This window comes from Mus caroli, unplaced genomic scaffold, assembly GCF_978045245.1.
Source record: "Mus caroli unplaced genomic scaffold, Mus_caroli_1 scaffold_9, whole genome shotgun sequence".
Lineage (NCBI taxonomy): Eukaryota > Metazoa > Chordata > Mammalia > Rodentia > Muridae > Mus > Mus caroli.
In genome coordinates, this window is record NW_028227264.1 from 117,311,680 (window position 1) to 117,339,171 (window position 27,492).

At 46.0% G+C, this 27,492-nt stretch overlaps 1 protein-coding gene across 1 annotated transcript in view; it reads left to right on the top strand.

Annotated features, from left to right (window-relative positions):
• Cpm (carboxypeptidase M) overlaps positions 1 to 27,492 on the top strand; it is a 51,509-nt gene that overhangs the window by 15,799 nt on the left and 8,218 nt on the right. The window contains exons 3-6 of the mRNA XM_021175295.3: positions 13,529 to 13,626; positions 19,983 to 20,155; positions 22,164 to 22,348; positions 23,600 to 23,770. Coding sequence (XP_021030954.1) covers positions 13,529 to 13,626; positions 19,983 to 20,155; positions 22,164 to 22,348; positions 23,600 to 23,770 — 627 coding nt within the window. The remainder of the gene's footprint in view (positions 1 to 13,528; positions 13,627 to 19,982; positions 20,156 to 22,163; positions 22,349 to 23,599; positions 23,771 to 27,492) is intronic.

Sequence of the window (27,492 nt, forward strand, 5' to 3'; positions counted from 1 at the left end):
GCCCAAGAATCTGCCCCATCCTTGCAGGCCACCATTTGGTTGAGTGGTTCGGTAAGGCGACGAAGACAGCCTGATTGTGACCCAGGCCCACAGATCTCTTCTACTTCACTGAGGCCAAGAGTCACTGTGAGGGGATAAAGGCTGGCCACCAAGGACTGCAAGGGACAGTACAAAGTTGTGACTGAACCAGGCATGGTGGCACACACCTGTGATTGCAGGAGGAAGAGTCAGAGAAATCATGAGTTCAAGACCAGCCTGGTCTACACCATGAGTCTGGCCTGTCTAGGCTGCATAGTGAGACTTTGTACCACAATAATAAAAGTCTTGATTATGCCAGTGAGTTTGACATAAACCAGGACTCCCTTAGCCTGTGATTAAAGAATCTAGCATGGTTTAAGAGTGTGTCTGGAATCGCTTCTCGGCCTTTTGGCTACAATCAAGTGAAGAGTGTGTCTGAAATGGCTCCTTATGATTTGGGGGACTTACTACCACAGTTTCTTTATCATCCCAGAGGCCTGACTTAGACCATTGACTTAGTCAATAGTAGGCCATAGATCTGGCTCGGGGCCCACTCTTTCTTGAGCATAGCCTGCCAGTGAGCAGGGTGCCGCATGACCAAGCCGCCTCCTGTCCTTTGTGAAATTGACGGGTGTGAGTTGTTAATTAAACGAGTACAAGCTCAGATGGAGATAAGATATGCTTGAGTGGGCGGGAGCGCTCAGCTGGCTGACAGCAACCGCCCGCCTGCATCTCCCTCCTGAGATGGCGTTTCTCGACACATTGTAAGGCAGAAGCCGATCTGAGGATACAACTCATCACACGATGAAGCTACCGAGTTGGGCCTGGCAGATTTTCTGCCCTTAAATCCTCTGTGGGGGTGGCTCATGCCACCTTGGGTCTTCCTGCCGATGGTTCAACTTGGCCTTGGCATGCAGCATTGCTCCGTTAAACGTACAGAGCAAAAGCCGCAATTGCAGGTTGATGCCGGTGTCACTGAAGTTTCCGTCTGATCGGTCACTACCAAAGTCAGTTTGAGTTTTGTCCAGGATGTTTAGGGAAGTTCATTACAGATGGAGGCAAGTATCCAAGCTCTTACGAACACAAAGGAAACTAAACTCAGACTCTCCAGAAAGCAGTGGCTTTGTGTTGAGCCTGGTGCTTCTGTGGGATGGGGAAGTCATTGATGACGTTCATACTTTGTTTCCAAAGCCTCGAGCTCTTTGTCCTGAGAAAGGTGACTGTGGCGGGTGGTAACGCGAAGCCCTGTCACACACGAGAGTGAAAGTATCAACCACAGAGTAGACAGCACTTACATTTTCCCCTCGTCAGAAGCCACATTTGGAGGGAGATGTGGGAGGTCATGACAGAGCTGGCCAGCACCTAGACTTAGCCAACTCCTTTTTACTGTTCTTGTTGTTATTATTTGTATTTTGTTGTGCCTTGGTTTTTGAAATAGGGATCATGCTATGTGGCCCAGACCAGTCTCAAGCTCCTGGGATCAACGGATCCTCCCACTTTAGTCTCCAAGAGGCTGGGATTGCCCCACTAGTGGCACAGGGTTCTCTTAATTCTTATATTAATCACCTGGCCTTTGTGTAATTTCCTTGGTGAGGTATCTACAATGTCTTTGACCCACTTGCTAGCCATGTGCTTTATTTTGAGACATAGTGTCTTAGTTAGAGTTTTACTGATGTAAACAGACACTGTGACCAAGGCAACTCTTATAAGGACAGCACTTAACTGGGGCTGGCTTATAGGTTCAGAGGTTCAGTCCATTATCATCAAGGTGGGAAGCATGGCAGCATCCAGGCAAGCATGGTGCAGGAGGATCTGAGTTCTACATCTTCACCTGAAGGCTGCTAGGAGAAGACTGGCTTCCAGGCAGCTAGGACTAGGGTCCTAAAGCCCACACCCACAGTGACACACCTACTTCAACACCTACTTCAACAGGGCCACTCCCTGGGCCAAGCATATTCAAACATATTCAAAGCATCGAACATGGTCTCATGCAGTCCAGGATTTCAAGTTTCCTGTGTGCTGAGGAGCTGTCTCAAGCTCCTGATCTTCTTGTCTCTGACCCCAAGGTCTGGGATTCATAGGAATGTGCCACCACACCTGCCGAGTGATTGGATTTCTTCATGTCAAGTCTCCAGAGTTCTTTCTGTGTCCTGGATTATCAGACGTGGCCTAGGCATGTATATTCTCCCATCTTTTCTCTGTCATGATTCCTCAAACCTTTTGTTTATGTTTCAGCCCTATAGGAAAAAAGGCAAAAATACCGAATGTCACACAGACCCACCCCATGCTAATATTTTTTTGTCAAATCTATTTGTCTCTTATGAGTTCTATTGATTTTTTTTTGTTTTTTTGTTTTTTGTTTTTTTGTTTTTGTTTTTGGGTTTTTTTGTTTTTTTGTTTTTTTGTTTTTTTTGAGACAGGTTTTCTCTGTGTAGCCTTGGTTGTCTAGAAACTCACTCGGTAAAGCAGGAGGCCTCAAACTCAGAGATCTGCCTCTGCCTCTCTGCCTCTCTGCCTCTCTGTCTCTCTCTCTGCCTCTCTGTCTCTCTGCCTCTCTGCCTCTCTTCCTCTCTCTCTGCCTCTCTGCCTCTCTTCCTCTCTCTCTGCCTCTCTGCCTCTCTTCCTCTCTCTCTGCCTCTCTTCCTCTCTCTCTGCCTCTCTGCCTCTCTTCCTCTCTCTCTGCCTCTCTGCCTCTCTTCCTCTCTCTCTGCCTCTCTGCCTCTCTCTGCCTCTCTGCTTCTCTGCCTCTGCCATGCTGAGATTAAAGGTGGGAGCCACCACTGCTTGGCTGAGCTTTATTGATTTTGCTGAATTATTTATTAGAAGCAGTAAATAGTGTGTGCATCCCCTTAAATACTTTAGCACATGTCTCCTTCTAAACGTAGCTTCTACCTAGTCACAATGTATCATCTTTAAAGTAAGAAACAAAATATAACAGTTCAATAATAACAAACAGCATCCTGCATTATTAAGGTTTTGTGTGGTTCTAACCGTGCTTTTGAAACTTTCTGTCAGGATTATTTTTTTTAATTTTATGGGTATTTGCCTATATGTATGTCCGTGTACTCCTATGTGTGTGCCCTGTGGAGGCCAGAAGAGGGTGTTGGATGCCCTGGAATCGGAGTTCAGACAGTCTTGAGTAGCCATGTGGGTCTTGGGAATAGATGTCCTCTGGAAAAGCAGGCAGTGTTCTTACCCCATGAGCCATCTCTCCAGCCTCATAATCTGGGACAATCCCTTTGCTCTGTGTCCTCGTTGACCAGTTCATATTGACCCAACTTTCCTAATAGTTCCTAATGAGCCACCTCCTATCTACAAGCTCTCGGCTTCAGCTTCCCGCCTCATTAGCACTGAGATCACTAAATCTGCAAGGTCACCTCAATCGCTTCAGAAGCAGGCCAGGTGAGAAAGTGTTGTAAGACGTTTGTGGTTAGTGGCCCAACACAGACTTATCTTCTGGCCCCGCCCTCCTGGTGATGTGTGCTCACCTCTTCTAGGCTGGGCATCACGCCCTGGAAATTATGGAAATGAGTTTAAAGTGTAAACTCAGTTGACCAAGGGGTGTGAAATATCTTGCAATATTTGTTTTGTTAGGCCTTTGGAAGAACACTTTTCTTAAAGAACAGCCCCCTCTATTTTCCTTCTTGTGGACTTCCGTGAGTGTTGGTCTATTCAAGCTGAAGGGCAGATTTCCTTTGGCATGCGTGGCTCCACTGACTGCTGGCCAAGGTCTCCATCACATGATTCAGGCGCTGTTTATACTGGATACCTTGCATTAATTGCTCTGAGGCACTATACAGGAGAGCCTATTTATTTGTTTTATGCATATGAGTACACTGTCTTCAGATGTACCAGAAGAGGGCATTGAATCACCGATGATTTCAAGCTACCATGTGGTTGCTGGGATTTGAACTCAGGACCCCTGGAAGAGCAGTCAGTGCTCTTAACCGCTGAGCCATCTCTCCAGCCCTGAGGTTTGTCTTTTAACAAGCTCATGCTTACTGTGGTTTTGCTGCATTTGTTATAGTTGCTGGGTTGTGTGATGCTGGGACTCAAACTCACAGCCTCAAGCACGCTAAGGACAGCTCACTCGCAATGTTTCCAGGCTCAGGAGGATGAGGTGAAGTAGCACAACTCCGTGAAGTACCAATTCTCTTCATCCCCCAACATAGATAAGGAAAGTGATCAAGGAGACGAAGTGTCTTGCCGCACGTCACATGGCTCACAAGTGACAGCAGGTTCTCGAGGCTGGCAGTGCAGGTTTAGATCCAGTGCACCTCATTCAGGAACATGCCGTGCCTAACTAACTGCGCAGGATCTAAGGGATCAAAGAAGCTGTTTGGAGGCAGATGGCGTGCCACCCTGATACAGGTTGCACGTACTTACCAAACAAGTGATCTGCTTAGAGATCAAGATGTAAGAAGGGCACAAGACACGATGGTGGATGCCTATAACCTCAGCACTGTGGGGAGAGGCACGAGGGTTCCGGGGACCAGGCCAATCTGAGCTGCACAATGACAGTTTGTTGTCTCGAAAACAAACAAGGATGGAGATGTGGCTCAGTGATGGAGATGTGGCTCAGTGATGGGGTGTGGCTCAGTGATGGGGTGTGGCTCAGTGATGGGGTGTGGCTCAGTGGTGGGGTGTGGCTCTGTGATGGGGCGTGGCTCAGTGGTGGGGTGTGGCTCAATGATGGGGTGTGGCTCAGTGATGGGGTGTGGCTCCGTGATGGGGCGTGGCCTAGTGATGGGATGTGGCTCAGTGATGGGGCGTGGCTCAGTGATGGGGTGTGGCTCAGTGATGGGTGTGGCTCCGTGATGGGGCGTGGCTTAGTGATGGGATGTGGCTCAGTGATAGGGCGTGGCTCAGTGATGGGGTGTGGCTCAGTGATGGGGTGCTTACCTCAAATGCACATGAGGTTCCTTCCTCAGCACTGCAAACACAATCCAGAAAAACAAACAAAAAAAGGTCCATCTTTCTTAATCCATCGAATGTCCTAGGTTGGTCCTTAAAGGAGCCTCATCTTGGCAACTTTAGACTCCCTGCTTGTTCTGGAAGTTCACCAGCCTTCATTCAAGACTCTGGCTTGCCTGACCTTAGAGTGAAAGACTTTATGGCCCAAACTCAGGAAGGAGGAACCCAAGAATAGTCAGGTTCCTCTCCAGAGCAGCTTCCACGGAAACTTGCAAGTTAAAGTTCTTCTAATAAAAATATCAACAAGGATAGGCAGACCCCGAATACACACTTTTTCAGGGGAGGATTAAGTGGCTCGAAATGAACCTAATCATAAATTAGAACAGTTTGCACCTATAGACACCGGTCTGAAATAAGAACGCCAGTGGGCAGCTGGTGAGATGGCTCAGCAGGTAAAGGGACTTGCCCTGTGAGCCTAGAAACCAGAGCTCCACCTCTGGGTCCCATGAAAGGTGAAGGGAGACCACCCCCACACGGTTGCCCATAACCTCTGCATGTTCACGCACTGTGGCGTGCAAGTCTCTGTCCCTCACTATAGTAATGAGAGAGATGGGGGAGGGAGAGAGAGAGAAGAGAGGAACACCAGCCAAACTAGAAGGACCACGACATCACTGCCATGGGGGTGGGGGGAGATTCCCCAGTTCCTTCTGATCTCAGCTTCCACGGTAGTCTCTCAGTTCTTGCGATCCCCCCAAGAGAAGAATTCAACAGAACAGAACACAAGCAGTCGTCAAACCAAACAGTTGAGATTGTAGTCAGAACTGGCAAGGAAGCCATGCATCATCAAACACACTCCACTTTGCAACAGACGGAGACCGTTACAGAAAACCACAACCAATCAGAGTGCAGAGAACACGGGAGCCTGTGGTGCCCAGCCCCAGTACATCTCTATGGCAACTCCTGCATGCAAGGTTTGGGAATCATTGAAGAAGAGGGGGACAGAAAGATTGTAAGAGCTGGAGGAATGAGAAACCTGCTGTGAGATGGGAAACAGTACCCATGAAATCTCGGCAATATGGTTGCCTAGATAAGACCTAGACAAGGATGACACCAATAGACAGGCGAACTTGGGAGGGAGGAACCTCACTGAACAGCACTGATGGACAAGGAACTACAGGCAACCTAAGAAGGCTGAGAATGAGAAAAATAGTCTTCCTAGGGAGGAGCCCCTGTCGGTTATCTAATACCAAGTGATGTGGTATACATATCAAGTGAAACGATATACATATAAGCATGGTAGGATTATAATATCAAAGAAAAAGAGGCCATGGATTTGAGATAAAATACGGTGAGGAGGGCTTAGACGTTCTGAAGAAGCAGAAGAAGAAAAATGATGTAATTGCTTTAATTTAAAAAGAAGTTTGGCCGGGTGTGGTGGCGCACGCCTTTAATCCCAGCACTCGGGAGGCAGAGGCAGGTGAATTTCTGAGTTCGAGGCCAGCCTGGTCTACACAGTGAGTTCCAGGACAGCCAGGGCTATACAGAGAAACCCTGTCTCAAAAAAATAAATAAATAAAAAATAAAAAGAAGTTTGTTGGTTTATTTTTAAGCATATACTCTTTTAAAAAATAAGAGGTCTGATCAGACAGTAACGACCCTAGTCCTGTGGGTCAGGACAGGACCTGGTCCTTTGGAGCCCTGAGCTGCATAGTGACCACTGTTAACTAGCTTAATATCTTGACCACCAGTCAATCACTACCATTATCTTAAAGCTGTTTCTCGGCCGCCCATTGTCCTTTATGTTGTATCTTTGGAGGCAGGTTGGTTAGTACATCCTGGATCCGACCTGCCTGACATCACTGAAACAGAATGCTTCTGCTGTATAAAAGAGAACTCCCAAAGGACGATACATTGTAGCGTTCCCCATGGATCTTTTCAAATCCAAGAGGCTGGCGGTGTCAGGCATGTGTGGTCCAGCGTGTGCTTAGCATATGTGAGGTCCTGGATTCAACCCCAGCACCAAAAAAATTCAAAGGGACAATTAAGAAATCTCTTTACATACTTGTTTGCACTTCAAGAAGTTGTTCCAACTTCTCATTATTATTACTGACCTGTCCTTTAAAAAAGACAGGCAGGAGCCGGGCGTGGTGGCGCATGCCTTTAATCCCAGCACTCGGGAGGCAGAGGCAGGCGGATTTCTGAGTTCGAGGCCAGCCTGGTCTACAGAGTGAGTTCCAGGAAACCCTGTCTCGAAAAACCAAAAAAAAAAAAAAAAAAAAAAGACAGGCAGATTATGTTATCTCTCACCCAAGGGACCAATAAGGGAAATTGGGCTTTTTATAGTATGAGACCTCTAGAGATTTTTTTTTAAGCTTTGGGGATTTAAAAACAAGTTTCCTGTCTCTATGTGAAGGGAAAAAAAAGGCTAGGAAAAAATAAAAGAGAAATTATGATGGTTGATGTGACGATTTTGTGTCTAGTTTTTGAAAACTTTGTTGTTGTTTTAAAGATTTAGTTACTTATTACATGTAAGTACACATGTAGCTGACTTCAGACACACCAGAAGAGGACATCAGACCTAATTACAGGTGGTTGTGAGTCACCATGTGGTTGCTGGGATTTGAACTCAGGATCTCCAGAAGAGCAGTCAGTGCTCTTAACTGCTGAGCCATCTCTCCAACCCCTAAAATCTTGTTTTACGTGTATACTTTTCTGTTTGCTGTGTGTAGGAGGAGAGCAAAGCGGATGGGGGGAGAAGATCACAAGGTGAAGAAGACGGGATCTTGTTTGGGTTGCCTCTCACTGATACGCTCTCCTGTGTGCTAGGGGTCTTAACCACATTGAAATCAGGAAAAGGAGATGCACCCCAAGCCAATTCATCCCCTCTCTTTGCCTTCTTCAATTAGAAATGTCCAGTCAGGATGGAGGAGTAGCTCAGAGGTAGGATTCTTGCTACTAACTAACCACTTGTCGGTAGAGCACTCACAAAGCCCTGGATTTGACATCTAGTTTTGTTTTTTTTTAAAAAAAACATAAATAAAAATGGAAAGGCTGCCGGGTGTGGTGGCGTGTGCCTTTAATCCCAGCACTCAGGAGGCAGGGGCAGGTGGATTTCTGAGTTCGAGGCCAGCCTGGTCTACAAAGTGAGTTCCAGGACAGCCACGGGCTATACAGAGAAACCCTGTCTCGAAAAAACAAAAAAAAAAAAAAAAGGAAAGGCCTATCATTTAGGAATGAAAATTCTCCAAACCACCTTATCACCTGTTCAGCAAGAAATAAAATGGAGCCCAGCTTTGATGTTCCTCTGGTCTGATACAAAAACATTCCACCCATGGGGACAGATAGTGGGAGCAGATGAAACCCCATCCTTCAGCTGGCAGAGTCTAACCTGAAACCAGATGTGTGCTTTGGACTTTGGCACTTTCTTTTATAGAAGTACTCCAAGAAGGTTCATCTACTCTGGAACTGATCTAGGAAATTGACTTCCTTCCAGAGCCCATCCCAGTGGGCACGTTGTTGGCAGGTCACAGGGGTTTCCATCATAATGGGGGGGAAAAAAACCCAAAAAGAGAAAATCCACCACCTAATTTCTGAGCAGGGTGTGACCTCAGCTCTAGCGGACCTCCCCTGATTTGTTTGTTAATTGAGTCGCTTGTCTGTATTCAGCAAGTATTTATTGATCCTCTATTACAGTGTATGTGCCAGGACTGTACTAAGGAAGAATGGTTGCCCCAAATTCAATCAATACAGAGCAAGTTCTAGGCCAGCCAGGGCTACACAGAGAAAGCCTGTTTCAAAACTTAAAATGGTGGGAAGGGAGGAGATGGGAAAGAAAGGAGCGGAGACAGCAGGAAAGACGAGGAGGTTAAGTGGAAAGGGAGTTTTTCTTGAGCCTTGAGTGGAAGCTGGCCACAATGGTCATGCTATCCATGCATTCTGGCTATACAGAATGCAACAGAGCAACATTCAGAGAGCAACACGTAACAAAGACTGTGGTTTGTGGCACCGAGTGGGATACTCAAGGCAGGAAGGAGCAGAACCTTGGTAGCCCAGTATGCTGTTGAAGGATGGGGCCCTCTCCTAACGCTATAGGATCCATGGTAGATAAAGCAAGTGGCTTTTATAATCCAGTCTCTGTGACTACTCCCCCAAGTCACAGTGACATCGTTTTATTCAATGATGGGAGCGGTGTGTGAAACAGACTTGAGTGTGTTTCCGAACACTGGGGTCAGTTAGCGGCTCGCATCTGTCTCAGCTGACCTGATGCCAGGCTCGCGAGAGACAGCTACAAACACTTGTGAGGGAGCAAAGGTGAAAGTGAAGCTGTGTGCAGGGTGATTGTTTGCACCATGAACATTGTGTCTGATTTTATTTCGAAGTTCATATCAGGATTCACAAGCGAGTTGGTTCCACCCAGCCAGCAGCTTCACTGACTTTGTCAAGACAGCTGCTTGCAACTTGGTCTCATATCTGTAGGTTAGCTAGCGTCTTTGCTGTCCAGTTCGTGTGTGTGTGTGTGTGTGTGTGTGTGTGTGTGTGTGTGTGTGTGTGACTGTGTTCGTGCACATGTGTGTAAACTCTGAGGTGCAATATCTGTGAAGTAATTTTTTGGAAGAAATTTCATAGAATTCCTTTTTGTGGAGTTATCAGTGTTGGAAAAGAGGCAATCTAGTGGTTGCCCTACTATGCCAAGAACAGCACACATGGAACTAGGGTCATCCAGGCCCTGCAAGCAGAGCCATCCCTGGTTCCACAGCACCAGAGCACTTCCGGGTGGAAGTCAGGAAGGTTGCCTGCAGGCCCAAAGTGAGAGGGGGCTGGGGACACCAAAGCAAATACCACAGAGCCTGGGAAAAATAGAGAATAGAAACCAAGAAATCCCTTGAATCCAGGTTTCATTTGCTTGGTGGTAAAGAGAAAGATTTGGTTGTTCCTTCCCACCTTGCGCGCCAAGATTGATCAGGTCAGACTCACAGAGCAATCACTTTTACTCTCTTGCCTGCCTAGCTTCAGATCTCTTGAGCACACCGGTTATTATTAGCTAGAACTTTGGGGGGATAAAAGCAGTTCCAGTTTTACAGGGAAAATAACGATCTTGCTTAAATGAGTTCTTACCTTGGCAACGATACGGTTAAAAGCGAATGTTTTGTCTTCTGCTTGCTTACTTGAGTCCAAGCTAGAGGGCGGGTGATGGTGGAGAGGGTGGCTGAAGCCCTTCAAGAGGGCCCTCGCTTCCAACAGTGTTGTGCATTCTTCAGGAGACTGCTTGGTTTTGGTCTCCATTGGTGCCACTGAAGTCACTCAAGGTCAGCTTCTTATCTTACAGTTCACTCTGAGGTCACCCATGCTAAGGGGGGATTGAGTTTCCCACGGTATTTTATTGCTTTTATGCTTGACTGGCTTGTCTTCCCCCCCACCCCCAAACTAAGTAATATTGGGGTTCCATTTCAATAGAAGTCTGTTGTCATCTGCCATCCTGCATGTGACCCGCCGGCAGCTGTAGACTTGAAATCATGAACAGCAGCCGACAAATATGTTGTTGAGAGGATGTTGATTCTTCTCTCTTTGACAGAAAGGAACAAGGCTATATATGCGCAATACAAATCTGTAATTATCTGGCTTGGAAAACATGAATAATTACGAAAAAGCATTTCCCAGAACAAACTCAAAGAATCATGATTAGCAGCCCATTAAAAAAAACTTTGTTTCCCATAACAATGTTTTAACTTTGTAGGACTGAAGTTCCATGTGACCAGGGTTGGTACAGTGGGGGGCAGGGGGAGGATTTTGGTTAACTGATTTCTGGCCCAGAATGGAGAATGTCCGTCTCCACACAGCAAACTCAGCCATCCTATAGAATCCTGTTCCTATAGAAGCCTGTTTGGAAGTCACCTATGTGGAGCCCCACCTCTGTAGAGTGTTACAGTTTCCTGCAGGGAGAAGTTAACCCTTTCTTCTTTGATTCCCCACAAACAACAGGACCCTACACACCTCTCTATTGTTATATAGGCCACGTAGGTGGGATTGTATTTACATATTACTCTCTTCACTAGATCAAAAATGTAGGGGCTGCAGGCATAAGTCAATAGGAGAACACAGGCTTAGCATGTTGGACTTAATTCCTAGTACCCCCCCGCCCATGACGTAGATCATGACTTACTTGTATACTCTGAGTTAGGTTAGGTGACTGGATAGAGTGGCCTTCAACAACTTGATTGAGTGAATGGATGGATGAATGAATGTGAATGAGCAAATGAAAGGAGAAGAATTCTGAAAACAAGAGGAAAATAGCTGGGCATGGTGGTGCACGCCTTTAATCCCAGCACCTGGGAGGCAGAGACGGGCAGACTCAAAAAAAAAAACCCACGAGATTGAGAGAACTGTACATAGGGTGGGAACTATTAATTAGCTACTAGGTGTTGTCTAAGGATCCTTGCAGTTTTGCTGAGTTGAAAGCATTGCCCTGTCGAGACAGAGCTCCCAAAGTGTTATTCCAATTAATTATGAATAAATGCTGAAAACGATGAGTCCAGTGTGTGTTTCCTCCCCCTCGGCCCCTCAGGACCTTGAGTGTCCCGTCCCTCAGCCCCTACCTGTCCCTGACTGAAGACAGAGCTGGAAATATGCAGACACCCATTAGCCCATTTGTTGCTATTAAACTCCTTTCCTAGGCTCTGAAACTCTACACATAGCACAGTTATCACACATATGTGAAGTGTGTGTGTGTGTGTGTGTGTGTGTGTGTGTGTATCAGTCTCTGAGACTGCATTAAAAGAGCTAGATGATTTTAAAATCAAAAGTAATTTCTTAATTTGGGCTTAAGAGTATTAAGGCAGTGTTTGGCTATATGAACTTGGCTTGTCTGGTACTTGCTTATGTAGCTCAGACTGTCCTTGAACTCATGGCAATTCTCCTGCCTCGATCTCCTGAGTGCTAAGATTTCAACCATGCACCACTGTGCCTGGCTTGACTTCTTAACTTTGTCACCAGCTTGGAAATTAAGCCTCTTGAAAGACAAGTCTTTTTTTTTTTTAAAAAGGTATTTATTTCATTTACATTTACATTTTTTTAAGATTTATTTATTTTATTTATATGAATACATTGTAGCTGTCTTCAGACACACCAGAAGAGGGCATCAGATTCTATTACAGATGGTTGTGAGCCACCATGTGGTTGCTGAGATTTGAACTCAGGACCTTTGGAAGAGCAGTCAGTGCTCTTAACCGCTGAGCCATCTTCTCCAGCCCCCAAGACAAGTCTTTTGTTGGTAGGAGGAATACTAGAATTGGAGTCAACCAGGCCACAGGATTCAACTCTTCACTCTGGGAATCAGATCACAGCCTCTTATTTGGCTGTGTGATCATAGAAGACTGCATACTATTATCTCTGTTGTAAAGTTTGGTTGGCAGTCCATCTCAGTGGCTCATGACAAGAAAACATTTAAGATTCTGTAAAGCTGAGCACCCACTGTAATGTGCCCCAAGCACGGTCTCAGTGACCTTGTTTCTACCCCTGCTTGCCTGACTTGCAGCAGTCTGTGGCTGAAAGGGACTTGCAGGCTTTCCTTGGCACTGTTAGGTTGGGCACAGAACTCAACAGTATCAAAGGCACAACCAGTGCCAGGCATGGCAGGTCTACCTGTCACCCCGGTACTTTGGAGGCCTAGGTAGAAAGAAGGCTTGTTAGTTGGAGGCCAGGCTAGGCTCAAAACACCAAAGAGAGGGGCTGGAGAGATGGCTCAGTAGTTAAGAACACTCATTGTTCTTCCAGAGGACTGGGGTTCAATTCCCAGCATGCACATGGCAGTTCACAATCATCTCTAACTCCTGTTCCAGGAGTCCAAAACCTTCCTCTGACTTCCTCCGGCACCAGACAGACAAGAGGTATACATATATACATACATACATACATACATACATACATACATACATACATACATGCAAACAAACACTCATACACATAAAATTAACAAAACTTTAAGAAATTGCCACAAAAAGAGTAAGAGGAGACAGGCCTCAATGGACCACACGAAACAGCACATGCATGGCTGGGGTGCAGAGCCTTGGGCTGAATTCCCCACCACTGGAAAAACAGAACACAGAAGGTACAGCCAGGGTCTGTCACATCAGCGCTTGAATACAAGACCTACGATTTGTTACTTAAAACATAATCTCCCTCCTGAATTACAAGTTTTGTTGTTCTTTCTGGTTTTACTTAGGTTTTTTTTTTTAACTTACATGACACCCTTCCAGGCAACCATCAATTGTGATTTCGATATATAATTGTATGTTTTAGCAAGACTGTCCCCATGCTCCGATCCCAGAACAGTGTATATAAACGCTTTGAAAATAAGATCAGTGTAACCTAGTCCGCTGATCCTTTCAATTATATTCTAGAATAAGAAATGTTTCTATTAGGTTGAGTTTCTTTTCACTCTGAATAACGAGCATTTGAAACGTGAAAACGTTAGTCACAGGCAGTGAAATTGTAAAGTCGCCAGGAGGGAGAAGGGCCCCGCCCTCTCTTCCTATTCTCCCAGAGTTCATTTGCCATTTTATGAGATAATTTATTTTTTCTTTCCTTCTTCCCTGTGAAGGTAGAAACCTGTGGGTTCTCGTTGTGGGGCAGACCCCAAAGGAACACAGAGTCGGGATTCCAGAATTCAAATACGTGGCGAATATGCACGGAGATGAGGTAAGTACCCTGCCTGAATGTCTGAGAGAAACTTGCCGTCAGGTCTGAGTCAACACCAGGCGAGAAAGCCTGGATGAGTATCATGCTTTGTAGTCAAGCAACAAGGGCTGGAGAGGAAATTGGGGGAGCCAGCTCCAACAGCGTCCGATCGATCACGTGACTACATGTTGGGTCCTCTGAGAGAGTAACTGAGCTGCTTTGGTGTTGGGGCTCTCTGAGCTGCCTCTGCTACTTTCTGGGTTGGTTTCCTGTCTCCTGTCGCCATTTAGGAAATCGGGGGGGGGGCGAGGGGGGGGCTCTGTTGTACTTGAACTCAAAACAACGAGAAGACATCAAATAGCTGTCCAGACTCCCAGCATCTGGCTTTTTTAGTTTTTAATTTTCAATTTAAATCTTAATTTAAACTTTACACGTTTGTGTTGCTGGGGACGGAAGCCCATGCTTTCTAGGGAAGTATTTCATATCTGGGCTGTTCCTCCAGCCCGTGATGTGGCTGTCTGTCTGTCAGAACAGTGCTTTCAGGATTCAAGTGTGGATGCACACAGTGTTCTTTCCAACCCATCATGGGTTCGTGACACTTAGACTCCTTAGTATGGGCCTTTTCCAAATTAGAGGAGATGAACCCTGTTTTTATTTTGTTATGCAAAATACCTTTTTAAAAACCAATCTTACAAAAAAAACCAGCTGGTGTCCCAGTTTGCTTTCTCTCGTAATGATAATGACCATGACCAAAAGCAACTAGTTGGGGAAAGAGGTTTATTTCAGGTCATTTAAGAAAGTCAGGGCAGGAACTGAAGCTCACAGCTCCCAGTCTTCCCAGTACCACCTTTCTAGGGGTTAGCTCCGCCCATAGTAGGCTGGGCCCTCCCACGCCAATCATTAATCAAGAAAATGCCCTACAGCCTTGCCTACAGGCCAGCCTAATGGAGGCACCTAACTCCTCTCTGGTTCCCTCTTCCCAGGTGACCTTAGCTTGTGTCAAGTTGACAGAACCAACCAGCAAGCCCAGCAGGGCTGCAGAGGCTGCCTTCCTCTCTTTGCTTCTGCTGGATGCGTTCAGAGTTTTCTACGTCCCAGGGTGCCACACGACTGAGGAAGGGTTGGTAGCTCCCAGTACCGGAGTGAAGGAAATTGACAGGGCATGTAGAAAGCACCCTATCTAAGGTGCTTTTAGCTTTTAGGAATTTCAGTCAGTACATATGGCAGGCCGAAGAACCTGCGGGTTGCCAAATGATTCGCACTTTGCCATGGCTGAGGTGCGATGCGATGCGCTAGTCAACACTTGACCTGATTTAACCTCCTCGAGCTCTGGTTCCATAGGACCTAGCTCCACCCTTTGTGACACACACAGCCAGCCCTTGCCAAGTATGTCGCCCAACCCGTCCTGCTGAAAAAATGCTTCTTGCAGCCCCAGTTAAAAATGCAAATATGTGCTGGTAAGAAAGGAGCCTGATGTGGGGTGCGTAAAGAATACAAGTATTTTGTTTTGTTTCGTCTTTAATCATCGTGGACTGTTTCTTTAATAGACTTTGTTGCTGGGAGTCTTTTCCAAACTGCTTTTAATGAACAGTTGTGTCACACACAGCAGCCCAGACTTCCTTTTCCTTTTGGTATCTAGTCTATGGATCAAGGGCCCCTGGAATCCAATTTTAATAAGAGACAGTGATGTGTTTATAAAAAGAAGTAGAATATGTTCAATGGGAGTGTGGTGAGGTATGGGCGAAGGGGGTGCCGCAGCGAGCCCATGCCGAGGCATCCCTTCCCCCTGAGGGACCAGCCACACAACGGTATAGTATAGAATAGTTTATTAAAGGCATGGGGAGGGGAGTTAAGAGGATAGTGGAGGCAGAGAGAGGGAGAGAGGAGAGCAGGGAGGGAGGGAGGGAGGAAGAGAGGGAGGGAAAGAGAGAAAGAGAGAGAGGGAGGGAAAGAGAGAGAGAGAGAGAGAGAGAGAGAGACCGGCCATGAGCATGTGGAGGGGGGGGCGGTGAAAGCAAGAGCAAGAGAATGAGCGAGGAGGGGGGCAAGCAGCCCCTTTAATAGTGGGTCAGGCCTATCTGGCGGTTGCCAGGTAACTGTGGGGCGGAGCTTAGAATGCTAACAGACAGGGAGTTACTTACTGACTTCCTGGAGGATTCATTCAGAGGTCGCTGCTGCTCAGGAATCGTCAGATCCAAAACTTCCAGAGAGGAGCAGGGGTCTCTGCCCTACCTGCTCAGCTCTGCTAGCCCCTTTCCGTGAACCCTGACAAACGTTTGGCATTTGTCTCTGCGGAGTCACTGTGTCCTATCAAACCCAGTCTCTCTGGTTCATCGGGAGTCTTTAAGGAATGCTGAGAACTGCTCGAGGGTGGAGGAATGACCGAGAAAGCCCTCCTGTGTTCTAGAGTGGGGATCTGACACACCGTCAAAACCTATGTCTCACCTCCGGTTGTGGGCTCTGAGGGCCTAATAAAGACAAGTTAAAACCTTTCTTCCCCAAATTGTCTTTGGTGATGAAGTTTATCACAAGCGATAGAAAATAAACTAAGACAGCCTGGAATGTGTGTAGATCAATGTTCAGGGTTTCACGTTTATTAAAACAAAACCAAAAAGTAAAATTTGTCCTTTCAAATGTGGGCTTCACAGATCTCTCTCTCTCTCTCTCTCTCTCTCTCTCTCTCTCTCTCTTACTGTCCTGCATTCCCATGTAGGCAATGTGGTTTTGGAGAGTAGATTCTTTGGGGATTTAGACAGAAGTAATGATTCTTCCAGGTGGAGTATCTGACTTTTTTTTTTGTTTGTTTTTCGAGACAGGGTTTCTCTGTGTAGCCCTGGCTGTCCTGGCACTCACTTTGTAGACCAGGCTGGCCTCGAACTCAGAAATCCGCCTGCCTCTGCCTCCCAAGTGCTGGGATTAAAGGCGTGCGCCACCATGCCCGGCTAGTATCTGACTTTAAGTACGTGTCAGTTAGACTGCTCACCTGGTCAGCCTTTTCTCCGCCTCTCCAGCTATCCCGGAGTTCGTGCCATAGGCAGGACAATCCACTCTCACTCTGTAAAACCTGTTCAACACTGAAAGTCTTTTGACTAAATTTATCACTTGTAGGTTTCCCTCAGCGCCTCAGGCCCTGTTGTTTTTTAGAGTAGTCTTGATCAAGCAGAACAATAACAGCCCATGAGGAGGCAGAAGAAGTCCATCTCTGCAAGTTCGAGGCCAGCCTGGCCTACGGAGTGAGTTCCAGGACAGTCAAGGCTACACAGAGATACACTGTCTCGAAAAAACAAACAAGCAAACAACAACAAAAGAATAATTTTGATCTTGTAATGGGTTTATCAACAGTGATGTCTTAACAATTGTTTACTGGATGTCTGATGTGCCAGAAGCTAGACAAGATAGACCAGAGGAGGGTCTGTGGGTCAAGAGGCAAACAGGTTCCCTTCTCTGGATGAATGGGAAGGGTGGTTAGTCCGGGGACTATAGCCCATGTTAGCAACAAGGATGTCAAGTGTGATAGGGCCACACAGAACTCAGATGTGGAGGCCAGAGGAAGCATGTAAGATATTTGGGCCAACATTGAACAGGAAGGACTAGACAATGGACAAATGAATTAAGCCTGTAACAACCCAAATTGACAAGACTCATTGCCACCCAGCTGCCTTGCTGCATAGCATTGTTTTGGGTTGGTTTCTATTTTTTTCTTTTCTGGAGACCTTGTCTCACTATGTTGCCCTGTCTGGTCTAGAACTGACTATGTAGATCAGGTTGGCCTTGAACTCACAGAGAACTGCCTGCTTCTGCCTCAAGGAGCAGCAGGGGTTAAAGGTGTGCACTGCCACACCCAGTGATCAATTTAAAAACAGCTCCCAGGGGTTCAGCTTCTCTCTCTCTGTGTGGTATGTGTGTGTGTGTGGTGTGTGTGTGTGTGTGTATGTGTGTGGTGTGTGTGTGTGTGTGTGGTGTGTGTGGTGTGTGTGTGTGTGTGTGTGTGGTGTGTGTGGTGTGTGTGTGGTGTGTGTGTGTGGTATGTGTGTGTGTGGTGTGTGTGTGTGTGTGTGGTGTGTGTGTGTGTGTGTGTGTGTGTGTTCTGTCACCGGTACCTGTAATGGAGAGTCTTTGTAGACTGAGGCTCAGGCCCATTTGTACTGATCTGGCCAGTTCCACTTGTCTGAGTTGAACTAAGCTGATAAGAAATTTGTCTTCTGCCTTCTGAGTTGAATCAGGGTTGGGGAGTGTTGGGCCCGCCATCGTTCCTGGGGATCCTGATGAGAGGTCTGAGCTGGCGAGGAAGTCAGTGTGGTTACACTGAAAGGAGCCTTTTCACTAAATGCTTAAAGTTTGAGTATCTGAGGTTTCACGCTCCAAGCCTTAAATTTAAGGGAAAAAGGAGGGAGGGAGGTTTATACATAAAACATGACTGAGTAGCTGAGTTGTTTACGCTCAGGCTGCAGAGAATACATTTGAATAATATTTGTCATAAATTACACGGACAGCAAATATAGCCCAATAAAGAAAACAACAAGAGGATTTTGGTTAACTCCCTCTGAGACATGTGTGTGTTTGCCTCGGCCTTTTAAAGCTAAATGATGCATGGTTGTTTCTCTATATTCATGAGATTTTTTTTTTAAACCATCTGTAGTTAAGCCTTGGGAAATTGTTTTGAAATATTAAGACAGATACTTCTTGGGTTACACATTTACTTCCTCTGAAAAAAATGTTATTTCCTTAGTCCATGAAGACAACATGGATTCTCTTCAGTTTAAAAAAAATAATAATACTAAAAAAATAATCAGAGGGATGACATCCAGCGACTATCACCAAAAATGGCTGTCATTAATATTTTTGGAAATCCCTCTAAGCACTCATATATTCCTGTGGAAAGAGAATAAGAGGAATTAAAATAACCTGGTGAGGTAGGGGAGGCTGGGGGGATGGCTTAGCAGTGCAGAGAACTGGCTGCTCTTCCAGAGGTCCTGAGTTCAAATCCCAGCCCCAAGGTCAGCAGCCCACAACTGTCTGGAGCCCTGTTCCAGGGGATCCAATGCCCTCCTCTGGCTTCACCAGACATGCGCACAGTGCTCAGACATACATGTAAGAAAATCAGCCATACATATAAAATAACAATTTAAAATTAAACAAAAAGAGTTTAAGGATCTAGAATAAAATATGTGGCATTCCAGCATATAAAATCCATTTAATTTAGTCGAATTTAATGTATCAGCCAGAGAGTAAAACAAGACGGAGAATTTGATATTTTAAGTTTCTTTATTATGTATTATTATTTATTGTGTACTTGAGAAAGGGTGTGTACATTGTGTGATTGTGTGCATGAGTGTGTGTGTGTATGTGTGTGTGTGTGTGTGTGTGTGTGTGTGTTTGGGCACACGAGCCAGAGGGCTCACATGTAGAGGTTAGAAGACAACCTACTGGGATCACTTGGTTTTGCTTTCATTTTTTTTAATTATTAGTTTTAATTTATGTGTGGGTCTTTTACCTGCATGTCTGTCTGTGTCCCACATTAGTGCATGGTATCTGCAGAGGTCAGAAGAGAACACTGAGTTCCCTGAAACAGGAGTTACAGATGGTTGTGAGCTGCCATGTGGATGCTGGGAATCAAACCTGGGTCCTCTGGAAGAGCAGCCAATGCTTGTAACCACTGAGCCATCTCTCCATCCCAAAGTTCTACTTTTAAAGTAAACAAAAAAAATGAACATGCTTAAAGAAAATGTAAATAACACTGTGTGTGTATAATGCATCCGTATGGCAGAAACTGGATTATATGTGGATGATATCCAAATGATTACTATCCGTGATCATAAGAATGTGGAAATCAGCCGGGCGGTGGTGGCACATGCCCTTAATCCCAGCACTTGGGAGGCAGAGGCAGGTGGATTTCTGAGTTCGAGGCCAGCCTGGTCTACAGAGTGAGTTCCAGGACAGCCAGGGCTACACAGAGAAACCCTGTCTAGAAAAACCAAAAAAAAAAAAAAAAAACAACCTGGTGCTTGGTTTCCCGTGCGCCATGTTCTTGTCTTTTGGAAGGCAAGGAAATGAAAACCACCATGACAGGAACTTCTAATTCTTTTATGTCTACATTGTTCTACACACACACACACACACACACACACACACACACCCCAAGAGCAGATAGATGATTTACAAACAAGTGCCTGAACGTTCAGGAAAGAACCCCCAGCGGCGGGCAGTGAGCTGGCCCTTGCCCCTGAGGTATGCTTGAAAACCAGTTGTCTCCCGAACACACTTTGATCTAAGATATGAAATGTCGAGACCCCTACAGGAGGATCTGTGCTTCGCGGAGTCGTTTTCTTATTCCTGACTTAATAATAATAACCGCCCTGTTCCTGTTTTGCGCGCAGACTGTGGGGCGAGAACTGCTGCTCCACCTGATCGACTATCTGGTGAGCAGTTACAGGAAAGACCCGGAAATCACGCATCTGATTGACAGCACCCGGATCCACATCATGCCTTCCATGAACCCCGATGGATTCGAAGCTGTCCAGAAACCCGACTGTTACTACAGCAATGGCAGGTAAAGATGGGCTGGTCTCCCAGCAGGCACCCATTTCGCCTAGCAAGAGGACTCACCTCACAGAGAAGCCTCACCCCAGAGCCTGTGCCTAGCACAGGGCCACCCAGGCTGCCATTGCTGTAGGATAAAACATGGCACCTCTGCCTAGTCCCTCTGCCTCTGCTGACCATTCTTCCCTCTCCCTGCTCCGGCTCTCTGATATTCCTCCTGGAACCCCCAGGGGTGCTTTCTCAGCTCAGGTACGGTTTCCACCCACATATATTGCTGGAAGAGCATTCTCTTTTTTTTGGAGGGTGGGGGACTTTTTTTAATTTATTAACTTATTTATTATATATATATGGATACACTGTCACTGTCTTTAGACACATCAGATCCCATTATAGATGGTTGTGAGCCACCATGTGGTTGCTGGGAATTGAACTCAGGACCTCTGGAAGAGCAGTCAGTGCTCTTAACCACTGAGCCACCTCCCCAGCCCCGGAAGAGCATTCTTATGAAAACTCCTTCCCTGACCACATATCCTATATTTAGTCCCCGGTGTGCTTGCTTTCTGATCTTCTGCGACTTTACCTTCAAGACACAATTTTTAATATATATGTTTACTTATTTATTTGTGGGACATGGTATAGGACATGCCACAGTGGGGATGTAGCACTCAGAGAATAACTTCGAGGTAACGTTGATTCTTTCCTTTCCCCCATGGGGGTGGGTCTTGGGAGTCAAATTTTGTTCACCAGCCTTGGCATCAGGTACCTTTACCTACTAAGCCATCTCACGGGCCCCTAATGTCTAATTTCTTACTTAATGTCTTTCTCTCCACCCAACTGCAAGCTACTTAGAGTACTTTATCATTTCAGGGTTTTTTGGTTTTTGTTTGTTTGTTTTTAAATCTCTGTTAGTTCCCCATTGCCCTGCAGAGTGATTCTCAACCTTGCTGATGCGGCGACCCTTTAACACAGTTCTTCACGTGTGCTGATGCCCAGCCATAAATTATTTTCATTGCTACTTCATAACTGTGATTTTGCTACTGCTATGAATTGTAATGTAAATCTCTGATATGCAGGCTAGCTGGTATGTGACCCTTGTAAGAGGGTGGTTCAACTTCCCCTTCCCCCACAAAAGCGGTTTCAACGCATAGGTTGAGAACCACCGCCAGCCTAGCATAATATACAGACCCTCCAAAATCGGTTGATTAATCCAAGAGCCTAAGGCTGTTACAGTGTGGTCCAATGGTGCGTTTTGTTTCAAACTGCCTCAGGGAGTTTAGAGTTTCTCCAGTGATTAATATACACACATATTTGCACAGTTTATAAAGTTGTGGCGTTTGCCAAAAATAAGTAAACTCTCACCACTGGATTTCTTTCCTCTTTAACTTTTCTAGCATGGTTAGGTGAGGTCACGCCAGCGTTCTGTGTAAGGTAGCCTGTTTCTGACCTTGGCTGCTGTATAAGGAACATTGCTAGGCATGGTGACCAGAGCCTTTTCATTAACTGTTGGTTCTGAAATCGCAAGTTTGAGAAGGGCAAAGCAGGGTGGGTGTCTGAGACAGTCAGCCTGGGGATGTGTGTCTGGGCTCTCAGGGGGCCTGTCACCTGGGTTCTGATTGTTTTATGGAGCCCACACGTGGCTACCAGCGGTGCCTCTGAGTCTAAAAGGCGCTGTTCCAAGAACACAAAGTCCCCAGAACGCAAACAACTGCCCAGCCTTTGCATGTGTCACAGTAGCTAATGTCTCAGCAAAGCAAGTCACACAGTAGGGGACGGAACTTTAGCTATGATTCCTGAGAGGCCTCCAAAGCAATTATCCACTGAACTTGAAGTCACATCTGGGAAACACCTGGGACCTAAGCCTTCGGTCTGTGCCCAGCAAGACTAAACGCGCCCCCCCCCCAAACATATATATACACACACACACACACCAATAAACACCTACTGTGCTCAGCAAAACCAAGCCCCCACACACCCAAACACCCACACAATAAACTCTGCAAAATCCTTTTCTTTTAAAGGGAAAACTACAATAATTATGACCTGAACAGAAACTTTCCTGATGCCTTTGAGAATAACAATGTAACAAAGCAACCTGAGACTCTGGCAATCATGGAGTGGCTGAAAACGGAAACATTTGTCCTCTCTGCGAATCTCCATGGGGGTGCCCTGGTGGCCAGTTACCCCTTCGATAATGGCGTACAAGGTAAGTGATGTCCACCCCCCCCCCAGCCATCCCCCCTCCCCCAGGCCTGAGCTATAAGCACTGCACCAATGAACTTTGTGGTCCACACTCTTAACTTCTCTCACTGGACTAGAAAAAGCCTAATTTCCCCAACCATGCACAATCTTTCCTGTGATTGGGGTTTTTTTTTTTGGGGGGGGGGCGAGAAAAAGGATAATAATGAATCTCGTGCATGCCAGGGGGCCCTGAAACAGACAGTGTAGCTGAGAGTGCTCTCGAACTTCTGAACGTCTGGTCCTCACAGGCACGCACCATCGGGCAGCTTATGAAATACTGAGAATCAAACCCAGGGCTTTTGCATCCTAGGCAGGCCCTGTGCAACCTAAGCTATATGGCCAGCTCTTCCTGGAATTCTTAACCAGTGGATGGGAAATGTGGTTGGCCACCATTGGTGAAATCCTACAGCCAGGTGTAGATTATATCACAAACTTAGGTTATGTGGCTAGAAGAAAATAAAACCCGAATGGTTTATCTTTTTACAATTTTTTTTTGTAATCATGTGAACATTGTTGACTGTTTCTAGCTCTTCTCAATCTGTGAGTCACTCACCACCCCTTTGCAGGGTGGGAAATGACCCTTTCACAGGGGTCCCCTAAGACCATCTGCATATCAGATATTTACCTTATAATTCATAACAGTAGCAAAATTACAGTTATGAAGTAGCAATGAAAATAATTGTATGGTTGTGGGGTCGCCACCCACATGAGGAACTGCGTTAAAGGGTCTCAGCTTCAGGAAGGTTGAGAACTGCGGCTTTAGACTCTGTAGGATGAGGTGTGTTTATGTGTAAGAGCCAGCACTTAGGAGGTGGAGACCAGCCTGTGTACATAGTGAGTTCCGGGACAGCAGGGACTACATAGAGAGGCTGTGTCTCAAGAAAACAAAAACAAACAAAACAAAAACCACAAACAAACAACAACTGAAAATGTGGCCGCGGTACCTGTTAACCCCTGCCAACACCTAAGGAAAATGGCCGAATTCCAGAAACTGGCAAGCGTGGTGAAAAGTTCCCTTCATTTCTAGACTGATTAGTTTGTGAGAACTAATAATAATAATAATAATACTTGTTCATTAAAAAGTAGGAAGAAGATAGAGGAGGTGTTCCTGGAGGTGGGAACCAGTAATATCTGTGTGTGCCCTGACTGTGTGCTGTCTGTGTGTGCCGAGATTGTGTCTGTGTGTTGTACGCATCCCTTGGTCTTTCTAACACAGCTACGGGGACACTGTTGTCTCGAAGCTTAACCCCGGATGACGACGTTTTCCAACACCTGGCCTACACCTACGCCTCCCGGAATCCCAACATGACAAAGGGAGATCAGTGTAAAAACAAGAGGAACTTCCCCAACGGGATTATCAACGGCTACTCCTGGTACCCACTGCAAGGTGAGTGCCTCTTCCTCATTCTGCTCTCCAGTTCCTACACTGGAAGCCCCAGAGAGTATCAAAAAGGCCGTATTCCTCAGTCAGGTCTCCATCCCGTAATAGCACAGGAGCAGTGGAGGTGACGGATGGTTTGGAAGATGCAGAGGCATGTTCCTCACTGTCCGTGGCCTCCTTCTCTCCCTATTTATTCATTTATTCTATATGCGTACTGCATCCAGGAACCAAGCCAAGAAAGAAGGAAGACACAGACCTCGCCCTCAGGTGGGATGTATATAAGGAACTGGGTTACAGTGCCCTTAGAGTAGGAAGAGAGATTTAGAAAAGCCACAGGTGTGCGAAGGAGTCTGCAGCCCACAGCAGCAGGGAGCAAGCAGTGTAGATCTTAGAGGAAGGTGCTACTTAGTCCCTCCTACAAGGACAGCTGCCACAAAGCTCCCACCATTTATGACCAGGCAGTGGTGGAGACGGTGTGGCCAGTCTTCTTCCAGATTATAAGAGAAGTTGGATATCGTGAAGAAATGTTCTTCAGGCAACCAAGGGACGGGGTTCTGGTTTCCCACCCTTGAATAAGATGGCCAGGCAGAGGAGGGTTGATGGTGTAGGGAGCAAACTCACTCGGAAGGAAGGCTATTCAGTGGTAGAGCATGGAACTATATATACCATCATTTCCTCTTGGTGGCCATACTGGGGATTGAATCTAGGGCTTTGCACATTCTAGGCAAGAGCTCTATCATTGGGTTACCCCCAGCCCTCTTTTTCCTTTTACTTTGAAACAGGGGCTTACTAAATTGCCCAGGTTGACTTTGAACCTTCAAATCTCCAGCCATAGCCTCCGGAGTAGCTGGGATTACAGACAGATCTGCACCATAAGGCTTAGCTCCCTCTTAATGGAACGAGTAATGTCAACAGAAGCCCAGGGGTATATAGGAACCAGGACGTGTCTGGAAACTAACAATCCTGAGGAGGGACTTGGGGAGAAAGGGCAAGAGGTATGACCTTGTGCTAGAGGCGCGCAGCCTTCCCTCCCAGACGAGTCGGCCTGGCCCGCTGACAGCAAGCTGCAGCCTGCATCTCTGCACACAGGCCACTCCACAGGCGCCTTCCCCAGCTGTCACTTTGGGTGCATGGGCTGTCTAGTGATCTAGCACAAACTGGTACTTTTGTGTCTGGGTGGCCCACTGCCAATTTTGCAGATGAGGTAAATAAGCATAGACCACAATTGATGGTGTTCAGGCAGGGAGCCCAGCTAGACGCAGAGGCACCAGAAAATTCCTTCTGCCCTTCCAAATTCGTTCCTGCTCACCTCAGGTCTCTAGCAGAGTCCTGCTCCTCCATCTTCATCGCTACAAAGGGCCTTCTGTTCCCTGGCACAACTGTCCTTCATGGTCATCCGTAAATTGCCAAGACAGAAATCCAGATGTGTGGAAATTCCCAAAGTTGCTACAAGTTATTTGCAAGTGTGCATGTGCACGTGTACAAAAATGTATTCAGAGAGAAATTCAAATCCATAGGGTTAAAAGAAAGAAAAGAAAAAATCTTTTTAAAAATATTTATGGGCTGGCAAGATGGCTCAGTGGGTAAGAGCACTGACTGCTCTTCTGAAGGTATTGAGTTAAAATCCCAGCAACCACAGGGTGGCTCACAACCATCCGTAATGAGATCTGATGCCCTCTTCTGGTGCATCTGAAGTCAGCTACGGTGTACTTATGTATAATAATAAATAAATCTTTTTTTAAAAAAAGATTTATTTATGCCAGGCAGTGATGGCACACACCTTTAATCCCAGCACTCGGGAGGCAGAGGCAGGCAGATTTATGAGTTCGAGGCCAGTCTGGTCTGCAGAGTGAGTTTCAGGACAGCCAGGGCAACACAAAAAGGAAGAGAGAAAGAGAAAGAGAGAGACAGACAGACAGACAGAAAGGAAGGAAGGAAGATTTATTTAACATGTGAGTACCCTATAGCTGTCTTCAGACACACCAGAAGAGGGCATCAGATCTCATTACAGATGGTTGTGAGCCACTATGTGGTTGCTGGGAATTGAACTCATGACCTCTGCAAGAGCAGTCAGTGCTCTTAACTGCTGAACTCTCTCTCTCTCTCTAGTCCAGAAAAAAAAGAAAAAAAAAAAAACTTTGTCACAAGAATCTAGGTCTATAAAGATTGCTTAACATTTTGACATTTCCTTTGTGGATTTTTATTTATTTTTTTCATTTTATATATATGAATATTTTTGCCTTCGTGTATGTCTGCAAACCACATGTGCCACAGCAGCCAGAAGAGGGAGTCAGCACCTCTGGAGCTGGAGTTACAGTGTGTTGTGAGCTGTGGGTGCTAGGAACCAAACCTGGGTCCTCTGTAACTGCAGACAGTGCTCTGACGCCCTGAGCCATCTCTCTACCCCTTGAGCATTTTGTTTAACTTAAACTTCTCCAGTGCCTGTTGGAACACATGTGTTCTCTGGGGTGGGTACTGTACTGGTTACTGGTATGATTGCTGGGACAAAGTGCCTGACAGAGCATCATTTACCCTACACTTGCATGATTGGTAGAAGCAGGGGAAACAGAGGCCACTGGGAGACCAGGGACAGATGCACCTGCTAGCCCTATCCCTGTGGCCCTGCCTCTGCCAGGAGCAGCTGAGGACTGAGTGCCCAGACACATGATCCTGTGGAAGGACATTTCACATTCAAACCAGATCAGATACTGCGTGTAATCTACTTCCTTCAAAGTTACTATAGGGCTGATGGTGTGGCTTGGTGGTGGACCACTGAACTGGTATAATGAGATTCTGACTAGAGCTCAGTCTGTAGTACAGAAAGAGAAGAGGAGGAGGGGGGACTGCATTTCATCAAATCTAAGCTGTCATTCCTATAAAATATAACATACCACCAGGAAATAAAATCCTCTCTGTTAAGTACACAATTTTCAGACATGAAAATTTAAGACACATAAATCCAGAGATTGGTCACATAAGAAATGTCATGCCTTGTAAAATACGCAGTAACTATTTGAATTTAGGGTCTCCTAATGTCAAAGAATTATAAAGCACACAAGAGCAGTGACAGCTGGAAGCCACACGCACCTGTGTCTGAGCCTTCCTAGAGTCAGTAGCATCTTTTCTCTGAGCCTCAGAGACATCTTGTTATGAAGAAGGCCAAAGCCACAAGGCTGCACGCCGCTCTCTGCCACCCATGGGCAAGAGTCCCTGGACCTGCTGCCCTAAAGGACTGTTCAGATTCCATGGGATGGCATAAAGATCTTAGGAAAGAATCTAAAAAAAAAAAAAAAAAAAAAACCCTGAAAACTCAGTAATATAAACATTATTATTTCTCTAAACCCAGTGTCCCTGACTTTAGTTAATTAATGTTACAGTTTACAGAAATATTTTTAAAGATCTGCTTTTTTCGTTTTGTTTTTTGTGTATGCGTGTATGTTTGCATGAGTCTATGCCACATGTGTGCAGAAGACCAGAAGAAGGGGGTCAAATCCCTTGGCCTGGAGCTATAGGTGATTTTGAGCCACCTGATGCAGGTACTGGGCACTGAACTCAAGTTTTCTGGGAAAGTACCAGTATCCGTCTTTCCAGCCCTACAGAAGTACTTTAAAAACCAATTATATTCTGCTGTCTTTCCCAGCCTGTTTATCCCACTACCTTTTTGCAGTAGAGTCAATAAACTAAATTTTCCTTTTTGCAATATTTTTAACTTAAAATGTCTTTGAGAA